Source organism: Nerophis ophidion, linkage group LG24 (assembly GCF_033978795.1).
Source record: "Nerophis ophidion isolate RoL-2023_Sa linkage group LG24, RoL_Noph_v1.0, whole genome shotgun sequence".
NCBI lineage: Eukaryota > Metazoa > Chordata > Actinopteri > Syngnathiformes > Syngnathidae > Nerophis > Nerophis ophidion.
The window spans coordinates 7,318,085-7,330,584 of record NC_084634.1 but is presented as its reverse complement, the minus strand read 5'-3'; the positions used below and the strand labels follow the sequence as shown (position 1 = coordinate 7,330,584).

Below are 12,500 nucleotides of genomic sequence, written 5' to 3'. Positions count from 1 at the left end.
GCCCCCTGTACAAATATTATGTAAATATGACATACATGTTATATTTTATACCGCTACTACGGTACATTTTTAGTCTATTTTATACCCGCATTGTCCTTTCCATCCTTACACTTTCCATCCTTTTTTTTAACTGAGCTACTGTGTGGAGCAATTTTCCTTGTGGATCATTAAAGTTTGTCTAAGTTTAAGTGTAAAGGTTTATAAAATTCAACAACAACAAAAGAGTCAAGAGCAGACTGCAGGATGGCGCAACCAACCTTGATAATTGATACTGTTACCTGATTGGCTGTTAGCGTGTCCCACCCACTAATCAGCGAGCACTTCTTGCATCGCTCGGGTTACCAGAGAGCGAGTGCCTTTGTTAATGCAACCAACCTTGCTCCGTAACTTCCAACAAACATATACGTATTTACACATCAATCGTTTTATCTAACGCATTCTTACAAACCCCGTTTCCATATGAGTTGGGAAATTGTGTTAGATGTAAATATAAACAGAATACAATGATTTGCAAATCCTTTTCAACCCATATTCAGTTGAATATGCTACAAAGACAACATATTTCATGTTCAAACTCATAAACTTTTTTTTTTTTTGCAAAATAATAATTAACTTAGAATTTCATGGCTGCAACACGTGCCAAAGTAGTTGGGAAAGGGCATGTTCACCACTGTGTTACATCACCTTTTCTTTTAAAAACACTCAACAAATGTTTGGGAACTGAGGAAACTAATTGTTGAAGCTTTGAAAGTGGAATTCTTTCCCATTCTTGTTTTATGTAGAGCTTCAGTCGTTCAACAGTCCGGGGTCTCCGCTGTCGTATTTTACGCTTCATAATGCACCACACGTTTTTGATGGGACACAGGTCTGGAAAGTACCTGCACTCTTTTTTTACGAAGCCACGCTGTTGTAACACCTGTCTTGCTGAAATAAGCAGGAGCGTCCATGATAACGTTGCTTGGATGACAACATATGTTGCTCCAAAACCTGTATGGACCTTTCAGCATTAATGGTGCCTTCACAGATGTGTAAATTACCCATACCTTGGGCACTAATACACCCCCATACCATCACAGACGCTGGCTTTTGAACTTTGCGCCTAAAATGGTTATTTTCCTCTTTGTTCTGGAGGACACCACGTCCTCTGTTTCCAAATATAATTTGTAATGTGGACTCGTCAGACCACAGAACACTTTTCCACTTTGCGTCAGTCCATCTTAGGTGAGCTCGGGCCCAGCCAAGCCAGCGGCGTTTCAGGGTGTTGTTGCTTTGCATAGTAGAGTTTTAACTTGCACTTACAGATGTAGCGACCAACTTTAGTTACTGACAGTGGTTTTATGAAGTGTTCCTGAGTCTATGTGGTGATATCCTTTACACACTGGTGTCGGTTTTTGATGCAGGACCGCTTGAGGGACCAAAAGTCTGTAATATCATCGCTTACGTGCAGTGATTTCTCCAGATTCTCTTAACTTTCTGATGATTTTACGGACCGTAGATGGTAAAATCCCCAAATTCCTTGCAATAGCTCGTTGAGAAATGTTGTTCTAAAACTGTTTGACAATTTTCTTAGAAATTGGTGACACTCACCCCATCCTTGTTTGTGAATTACTTAGCATTTCGTGGAAGCTGCTTTTATACCCAATCATGGCACCCACCTGTTCCCGATTAGCCTGCACACCTGTGGGATGTTCCATATAAGTGTTTGATGAGCATTTCTCAACTTTTTCAGTATTTATTGCCACCTTTCCCAACTTCTTTGTCACGTGTTGCTGGCATCAAATTCTAAAGTTAATGATTATTTGCAAAAAAAAAAAAAAAGTTTATCAGTTTGAACATCAAATATGTTGTCTTTGTAGCATATTCAACTGAATATGGGTTGAAAAGGATTTGCAAATCATTGTATTCCGTTTATATTTACATCTAACACAATTTCCCAACTCATTTGGAAACGGGGTTTGTATACAGACACCAGTTATGTGTCTATGGCGATATATATTGGTATCGTTAAATCGGCAGATGGCGCTAAATGGACGCTAAATGAAGTTTAGTAGATTATCTTTGCCTGCGTTTAGTTAGCTTTGGCTAACTCAAGTGTAAAAGCGTGGACGGAAGGCGTGAATTCTGGGAACACTTACGGTTTTTCCTGTACAGGAGGATCTCGAAGCAGTTGGACTCATAGTTGTCGAAGGTCTGCCGCACTTTGTCGGTGGTCTTCTTGTCCGTCAGTTCCCCGTACATAAAACTGCAAAAAGACGACTCGTTAGCCTTGACATGACTTCCTGTCTAAATGTTTGCACTTCGGTTTCCCGCCTCAACGTTCCTCGGACTTAAAGTTCCTCGTTATTTTTGGTTGCAGCTGGGTGATGTCACTCTGGGTGACCAATGGGGAAGAAATGGAAGCGGTCATTTCCCACGCTCAGCGTCCCAGAAAGAAGGATCGTTTTAGTGGCGAGTGAGCATCACCTTTAATTTCTACTCTCTGCAGTAAACAAACACTCATGTCTGCGCAACTTGCTATGATAATAGTCAAATATTATACTACTACTAACAATAATACCAAATAAAATAGTCTAATATTATATTACTACTACTACTAATACTAACAATACCAATTATGTAATAATAGTCAAATATTACACTACTACTAACAATTATACCAATAATAATAATGGTCAAATATTATACTACTTCTACTAACAATAATACCAATTATAATAGTCAATGGTACAACTACTACGAACAAAAATACCAAATAAAATAGTCAAATATTATACTACTACTAACAATAATACCTATTATAACAAAAGTCAAATATTATACAACAGCTAACAATAATGCAAATTATAATAATAGTCAAATATTATACTAATACTACTGACAATAATACCAATTATAATAGTCAAATATTATACTACTACTTTTAAGAATAACCAATTATAATATTAGTAAAATATTATAGTATTACTAACAATACTACCAATTATAATAATAGTCAAATATACTACTACTACTAACAATAATACTAATTATTATAGTCCAATATTATACTACTACTACTAACAATAATACTCATGATAATAATAGTCAAATATTATACTACTACTAACAACAATTATAATGATGGTCAAATAGTATGCTGATACTACTACTAATAACAAATAATACCAATTATAATAATAATAATCAAGTATTACTCTACTACTAACAATAATACTAATTATTATTGTCAAATATTATACTACTACTAACAATAATATCCATTATAATAAAAGTCAAATATAGGACTACTAACAATAATGCACATTATAATAAAAGTAAAATATTATACTACTACTACTACTAAGAATAATACCAATTATAATAGTCAAATATTATACTACTACTACTACTTCTAACAATAATACCAATTATAATATTAGTCAAATATTATAGTATTACTAAGAACAATACCAATTATAATAATAGTCAAATATAATACTACTACTACCAACAATAATGCTAATTATTATACTCAAATATTATACTACTACTACTACTACTAACAATAATACTCATTATAATAATAGTCAAATATTATACTACTACTAACAACAATTATAATAATGGTCAAATAGTATGCTGATACTACTACTAATAAAAAATAATACCAATTATAATAATAATTATAATAATAATCAAGTATCACTCTACTACTAACAATAATAAAAAGTATTATAATAGTCAAATATTATATTACAGCAAACAATATCCATTATAATAAAAGTCAAATATTATAGGACTACTAACAATAATGCAAATTATAATAGTCAAATATTATACTACTACTACTAATACCAATTATAATAGTCAAATATTATACTACTACTACTTCTAACAATAATACCAATTATAATATTAGTCAAATATTATAGTATTACTAAGAACAATACCAATTATAATAATAGTCAAATATAATACTACTACTACACACAATAATACTAATTATTACAGTCAAATATTATACTACTACTACTACTACTACTACTAACAATAATACTCATTATAATAATAGTCAAATGTTATGCTGATACTACTACTAATAACAAATAATACCAATTATAATAATAATCAAGTATTACTCTACCACTAACAATAATACAAATTATAATAGTCAAATATTATACTACCACTAACAATAATACCCTTTGTAATAAAAGTCAAATATTATAGGACTACTAACAATAATGCAAATTATAATAATAGTCAAATATTATACTACTACTTCTAACAATAATACCAATTATAATATTAGTCAAATATTATAGTATTACTAACAACAATACCAATTATAATAATAGTAAAATATAATACTAATACTAACAATAATACTAATTATTATAGTCAAATATTATACTACTCCTACCACTAACAATAATACTCATTATAATAATAGTTAAATATTATACTACTAGTAACAACAATAATACTAATTATTATAGTCAAATATTATACTACTACTACTAACAATAATACCCATTTTAATTATTGTCAAATATTATACTACTACTAACAAAAATTATAATATAGGTCAAATATTATGCTGGTACTACTACTAATAACAAAAAATGCCAATTATAATAATAATCAAGTATTACTCTACTACTAACAATAATAAAAATGATAATAATTGTCAAATATTATAGTATTACTTAAAAAAATACCAATTATTAGAACAGTCAAATATTATACTACTACTATTAACAATAATACAAATAATAATAAAAGTCAAATATTATACTTCTACTAACAATAACAAGAATACCAATTATGATAATAGTTAAATATTATATTACTACTATTACTATTAACAATAATACAAATCATAATAGTCAAATATTATATTACTAATAATAACAATAATAGCAATTATAATAAGTCATCCATCCATCCATTTTCTACCGCTTATTCCCTTTCGGGGTCGCGGGGGGCGCTGGCGCCTATCTCAGCTACAATCGGGCGGAAGGCGGGGTACACCCTGGACAAGTCGCCACCTCATCGCAGGGCCAACACAGATAGACAGACAACATTCACACTCACATTCACACACTAGGGCCAATAAGTAAAATATACTATAATTACTACTAACAATTATAATACTAGTAAAATACTATACTAGTAGTAATAACAATTATAATAATAGTAGAACATTATACTACTACTAACAATAATACCAATTATAATAATGAAATACTATAGTACTACTACTAATAATGTTATAATAATGTTATTGTTATATAAGCATTACTAGTATTTTCATATACTAGTACTGCTAATAATAATAACAAATGAAACAATAATAATAATAATAATAATAACGGTACAGTAGTAGTAGTAATAATAATAAGATATCATACGAACCAAAAAAGTACTCCCAGAGTGCGACCCTGCGTCTTGCCCTCCCTTCCAATAGAAACAATCCAGACAGTTATTTGGATCAGACATGAAATGCAATACTAATATTGATACTACTAACAATATTATTATTATCAATAATAAAATATTATTATTATTGTTATTGATAGTATTACTAACAGTACTACTTGTAGTAATCATAATATTAATAACAATAATAATACTGGAATAATTAATAATACTATTCATACTAGTTGTATTACTAAGAGCAATAGTAGTAACACAATTTAAATAACAATAAGATATGATATTAACATTGATACTACTACAAATATTATTATTAATAATAATTATATAGTGCTAATAATAGTAGTATTAATACTACTACGAACAACAATAATGATAAGCTTAGTAATACTGGAATAATAATACTAGTCATACCAATATTATTACTAATAGTGACACTGTCTATCTGTGTTGGCCCTGCGATGAGGTGGCGACTTGTCCAGGGTGTACCCCGCCTTCCGCCCAATTGTAGCTGAGATAGGCGCCAGCGCCCCCCGCGACCCCAAAAGGGAATAAGCGGTAGAAAATGGATGGATGGCTGGACACTAGTGTAATAAAAGAATAATAATAACAATAATAATTGAAACTGCTCCTAATATTAACAATGATGATTTTGACCTGCAGGTGCTGCTCTTCTGCATCACATCGGCTCGGTGAAATCCAGACAATTTGCAGAATCCGTCATTGCTGTAGACCACGGGCCACTCCACAATCTGAGCGTTGCCCAGCAAGAAGCTGGTCTCTGCGGGAAGAAAAAGAGACATTGATGCCAGGAAGCAGCTGACATGACAGGTCACATGGTCTCCTTACGAAGCTCTTTGATGTCAATGCCATGCCAAGTCATTTTATTCGACTTCAAATGTAGAATATCCGTGAAGTTTGCCAACTAACAATATTCAACATGTTCCTGACAAGTGGATGGAGGAAATTCCTACTGTACTTTAACAAGATCTGAACAAGTGAAATCGATTTATTAATGTTTTGTAGCAACCCATCAGGGCAAAATTTGGCGCCACGCCACGCCCACATCCTGTCATTTGCAAAACATTTTTTGCAATTCATCCGTTGAGTATCCGTCTCTGATCAACGAAAGAGAAGAAATGACGGATTGGCAGTTTTTTGCCGCTCGGCCCCGCCCACTACGAGTGGGTATGAGCAGGTGCTGACCCATCGGGCACTTTTTGGTGTCACCATCATTATTTCTACCAAAAATCATCAATATCTGAATTTATAGAGGCAAATCATTAATGTTTGGTGTTTTGTGGCGAATCATCGGAGCAATGTTTGGCGCCATGCCACGCCCGTATCTTATGGCGCAGGAAAAATGTGTTCGCAATTTATCATCGTCTGTATGTGTAGCATCTGTAAATTCTACCACCACTCATTTGGTCAAAGTCCCTAGGAGGAGTTTGTTAAAGTACCACCCCATAATTTTCACCGAAAAATGGCCAAAAATCATCTGAGCAATGTTTGCTGCCATGCCAGGCCCACTTCTTATGGCGTATGAAAACATATGTCGCATTTTGTCATCGCTTATATGTGTAGTACCGATAAATTTAATTGCGATTCAATCGGTCAAAGTCCCTGAGAGGGGTTGGTTAAAGTACAACCCCTTTTTTTGTCGAAAAATGGCTAAAAAGCATCCGAGCAAAGTTTGGCACCATGCCACGCCCACTTCTTAGGACATAGGCAAAAAATATTTGCAATTCATCATCACCTATATATTTAGTATCTATAAATTGAATTGCGACTCAATCGGTCAAAGTCCCTAAGAGGAGTTGGTTAAAGTACAACCGCTTTTTTTTGTCGAAAAATGGCTAAAAACCATCTGAGCAAAGATTGGCACCATGCCACTCCCACTTCTTATGGCGTAGGTAAAAAATATTTGCAATTTATCATCACCTATATGTGAAGTATCTATAAATTGAATTGCGACTCAATCGGTCAAAGTCCCTATGAGGAGTTGGTTGAAGTACAACCCCTTTTTTTTGTCGAAAAATGGCCAAAAATCATCCGAGCAATGTTTGCTGCCATGCCAGGCCCACATCTTATGGCGTAGGAAAACATATGTCGCATTTTGTCATCGCTTATATGTGTAGTACCTATAAATTTAATTGCGATTCAATCGGTCAAAGTCCCTGAGAGGGGTTGGTTAAAGTACAACCGCTTTTTTTTGTCGAAAAATGGCTAAAAACCATCCGAGCAAAGTTTGGCACCATGCCACGCCCACTTCTTAGGACATAGGTAAAAAATATTTGCAATTCATCATCACCTATATGTTTAGTATCTATAAATTGAATTGCGACTCAATCGGTCAAAGTCCCTAAGAGGAGTTGGTTAAAGTACAACCCCTTTTTTTTGTCGAAAAATGGCTAAAAACCATCCGAGCAAAGTTTGGCACCATGCCACTCCCACTTCTTATGGCGTAGGTAAAAAATATTTGCAATTTATCATCACCTATATGTTTAGTATCTATAAATTGAATTGCGACTCAATCGGTCAAAGTCCCTAAGAGGAGTTGGTTAAAGTACAACCGCTTTTTTTTTGTCGAAAAATGGCTAAAAACCATCCGAGCAAAGTTTGGCACCATGCCACTCCCACTTCTGATGGCGTAGGTAAAAAATATTCGCAATTTATCATCACCTATATGTGTAGTATCTATAAATTGAATTGCGACTCAATCGGTCAAAGTCCCTAAGAGGAGTTGGTTAAAGTACAACCCCTTTTTTTTGTCGAAAGATGGCTAAAAACCATCCGAGCAAAGTTTGGCACCATGCCACTCCCACTTCTTATGGCATAGGTAAAAAATATTTGCAATTTATCATCACCTATATGTTTAGTATCTATAAATTTAATTGCGGTTCAATCGGTCAAAGTCCCTAAGAGGAGTTGGTTAAAGTACAACCCCTTTTTTTTGTCGAAAAATGGCTAAAAACCATCTGAGCAAAGTTTGGCACCATGCCACGCCCACTTCTTAGGACAGAGGTAAAAAATATTTGCAATTTATCATCACCTATATGTGAAGTATCTATAAATTGAATTGCGACTCCCTAAGAGGAGTTGGTTAAAGTACAACCGCTTTTTTTTGTCGAAAAATGGCTAAAAACCATCCGAGCAAAGTTTGGCACCATGCCACGCCCACTTCTTAGGACATAGGTAAAAAATATTTGCAATTCATCATCACCTATATGTTTAGTATCTATAAATTGAATTGCGACTCAATCGGTCAAGGTCCCTAAGAGGAGTTGGTTAAAGTACAACCGCTTTTTTTTGTCGAAAAATGGCTAAAAACCATCCGAGCAAAGTTTGGCACCATGCCACGCCCACTTCTTAGGACATAGGTAAAAAATATTTGCAATTCATCATCACCTATATGTTTAGTATCTATAAATTGAATTGCGACTCAATCGGTCAAAGTCCCTAAGAGGAGTTGGTTAAAGTACAACCGCTTTTTTTTGTCGAAAAATGGCTAAAAACCATCCGAGCAAAGTTTGGCACCATGCCACGCCCACTTCTTAGGACATAGGTAAAAAATATTTGCAATTCATCATCACCTATATGTTTAGTATCTATAAATTGAATTGCGACTCAATCGGTCAAAGTCCCTAAGAGGAGTTGGTTAAAGTACAACCCCTTTTTTTTGTCGAAAAATGGTTAAAACCATCCGAGCAAAGTTTGGCACCATGCCACTCCCACTTCTTATGGCGTAGGTAAAAAATATTTGCAATTTATCATCACCTATATGTGAAGTATCTATAAATTGAATTGCGACTCAATCGGTCAAAGTCCCTATGAGGAGTTGGTTGAAGTACAACCCCTTTTTTTTGTCGAAAAATGGCCAAAAATCATCCGAGCAATGTTTGCTGCCATGCCAGGCCCACATCTTATGGCGTAGGAAAACATATGTCGCATTTTGTCATCGCTTATATGTGTAGTACCTATAAATTTAATTGCGATTCAATCGGTCAAAGTCCCTGAGAGGGGTTGGTTAAAGTACAACCGCTTTTTTTTGTCGAAAAATGGCTAAAAACCATCCGAGCAAAGTTTGGCACCATGCCACGCCCACTTCTTAGGACATAGGTAAAAAATATTTGCAATTCATCATCACCTATATGTTTAGTATCTATAAATTGAATTGCGACTCAATCGGTCAAAGTCCCTAAGAGGAGTTGGTTAAAGTACAACCCCTTTTTTTTGTCGAAAAATGGCTAAAAACCATCCGAGCAAAGTTTGGCACCATGCCACTCCCACTTCTTATGGCGTAGGTAAAAAATATTTGCAATTTATCATCACCTATATGTTTAGTATCTATAAATTGAATTGCGACTCAATCGGTCAAAGTCCCTAAGAGGAGTTGGTTAAAGTACAACCGCTTTTTTTTTGTCGAAAAATGGCTAAAAACCATCCGAGCAAAGTTTGGCACCATGCCACTCCCACTTCTGATGGCGTAGGTAAAAAATATTCGCAATTTATCATCACCTATATGTGTAGTATCTATAAATTGAATTGCGACTCAATCGGTCAAAGTCCCTAAGAGGAGTTGGTTAAAGTACAACCCCTTTTTTTTGTCGAAAGATGGCTAAAAACCATCCGAGCAAAGTTTGGCACCATGCCACTCCCACTTCTTATGGCATAGGTAAAAAATATTTGCAATTTATCATCACCTATATGTTTAGTATCTATAAATTTAATTGCGGTTCAATCGGTCAAAGTCCCTAAGAGGAGTTGGTTAAAGTACAACCCCTTTTTTTTGTCGAAAAATGGCTAAAAACCATCTGAGCAAAGTTTGGCACCATGCCACGCCCACTTCTTAGGACAGAGGTAAAAAATATTTGCAATTTATCATCACCTATATGTGAAGTATCTATAAATTGAATTGCGACTCCCTAAGAGGAGTTGGTTAAAGTACAACCGCTTTTTTTTGTCGAAAAATGGCTAAAAACCATCCGAGCAAAGTTTGGCACCATGCCACGCCCACTTCTTAGGACATAGGTAAAAAATATTTGCAATTCATCATCACCTATATGTTTAGTATCTATAAATTGAATTGCGACTCAATCGGTCAAGGTCCCTAAGAGGAGTTGGTTAAAGTACAACCGCTTTTTTTTGTCGAAAAATGGCTAAAAACCATCCGAGCAAAGTTTGGCACCATGCCACGCCCACTTCTTAGGACATAGGTAAAAAATATTTGCAATTCATCATCACCTATATGTTTAGTATCTATAAATTGAATTGCGACTCAATCGGTCAAAGTCCCTAAGAGGAGTTGGTTAAAGTACAACCGCTTTTTTTTGTCGAAAAATGGCTAAAAACCATCCGAGCAAAGTTTGGCACCATGCCACGCCCACTTCTTAGGACATAGGTAAAAAATATTTGCAATTCATCATCACCTATATGTTTAGTATCTATAAATTGAATTGCGACTCAATCGGTCAAAGTCCCTAAGAGGAGTTGGTTAAAGTACAACCCCTTTTTTTTGTCGAAAAATGGTTAAAACCATCCGAGCAAAGTTTGGCACCATGCCACGCCCACTTCTTAGGACAGAGGTAAAAAATATTTGCAATTTATCATCACCTATATGTGAAGTATCTATAAATTGAATTGTGACTCCCTAAGAGGAGTTGGTTAAAGTACAACCCCTTTTTTTTGTAGAAAAATGGCTAAAAAACATCCGAGCAAAGTTTGGCACCATGCCACGCCCACTTCTTAGGACATAGGTAAAAAATATTTGCAATTCATCATCACCTATATGTTTAGTATCTATAAATTGAATTGCGACTCAATCGGTCAAAGTCCCTAAGAGGAGTTGGTTAAAGTATAACCCCTTTTTTTTGTCGAAAAATGGCTAAAAACCATCTGAGCAAAGTTTGACACCATGCCACGCCCACTTCTTATGGCGTAGGTAAAAAATATTTGCAATTTATCATCACCTATATGTGAAGTATCTATAAATTGAATTGCGACTCAATCGGTCAAAGTCCCTAAGAGGAGTTGGTTAAAGTACAACCCCTTTTTTTTGTCGAAAAATGGCTAAAAACCATCTGAGCAAAGTTTGACACCATGCCACGCCCACTTCTTATGGCGTAGGTAAAAAATATTTGCAATTTATCATCACCTATATGTGAAGTATCTATAAATTGAATTGCGACTCAATCGGTCAAAGTCCCTAAGAGGAGTTGGTTAAAGTACAACCCCTTTTTTTGTCGAAAAATGGCTAAAAACCATCCGAGCAAAGTTTGGCACCATGCCACGCCCACTACTTAGGACATAGGTAAAAAATATTTGCAATTTATCATCACCTATATGTGAAGTATCTATAAATTGAATTGCGACTCAATCGGTCAAAGTCCCTAAGAGGAGTTGGTTAAAGTACAACCCCTTTTTTTTGTCGAAAAATGGCTAAAAACCATCTGAGCAAAGTTTGACACCATGCCACGCCCACTTCTTATGGCGTAGGTAAAAAATATTTGCAATTTATCATCACCTATATGTGAAGTATCTATAAATTGAATTGCGACTCAATCGGTCAAAGTCCCTAAGAGGAGTTGGTTAAAGTACAACCGCTTTTTTTTGTCGAAAAATGGCTAAAAACCATCCGAGCAAAGTTTGGCACCATGCCACTCCCACTTCTTATGGCGTAGGTAAAAAATATTTGCAATTTATCATCACCTATATGTTTAGTATCTATAAATTGAATTGCGACTCAATCGGTCAAAGTCCCTAAGAGGAGTTGGTTAAAGTACAACCGCTTTTTTTTGTCGAAAAATGGCTAAAAACCATCCGAGCAAAGTTTGGCACCATGCCACTCCCACTTCTTATGGCGTAGGTAAAAAATATTTGCAATTTATCATCACCTATATGTGAAGTATCTATAAATTGAATTGCGACTCAATCGGTAAAAGTCCCTGGGAGGAGTTTGTTAAAGTACGATCCCTTTTTTCTGCCGAAAAATGTCAAAGAACCATATGAGCAAAGTTTGGCGGCATGCCACGCCCACATCTTGTGGCGTAGGTATAATATATTCGCTATTTATCATCACCTAT

At 34.9% G+C, this 12,500-nt stretch overlaps 1 protein-coding gene across 2 annotated transcripts in view; it reads right to left on the bottom strand.

Annotated features, from left to right (window-relative positions):
- Nucleotides 1-12,500, bottom strand: part of kcnh5b (potassium voltage-gated channel, subfamily H (eag-related), member 5b) — a 211,708-nt gene that overhangs the window by 177,575 nt on the left and 21,633 nt on the right. For both annotated transcript variants that reach the window (XM_061885744.1, XM_061885746.1), the window contains exons 4-5: nucleotides 6,076-6,199; nucleotides 2,136-2,242 (exon numbers count right to left, since the gene is read on the bottom strand). In XM_061885744.1, the coding sequence (XP_061741728.1) occupies nucleotides 2,136-2,242; nucleotides 6,076-6,199 (231 nt within the window). The remainder of the gene's footprint in view (nucleotides 1-2,135; nucleotides 2,243-6,075; nucleotides 6,200-12,500) is intronic.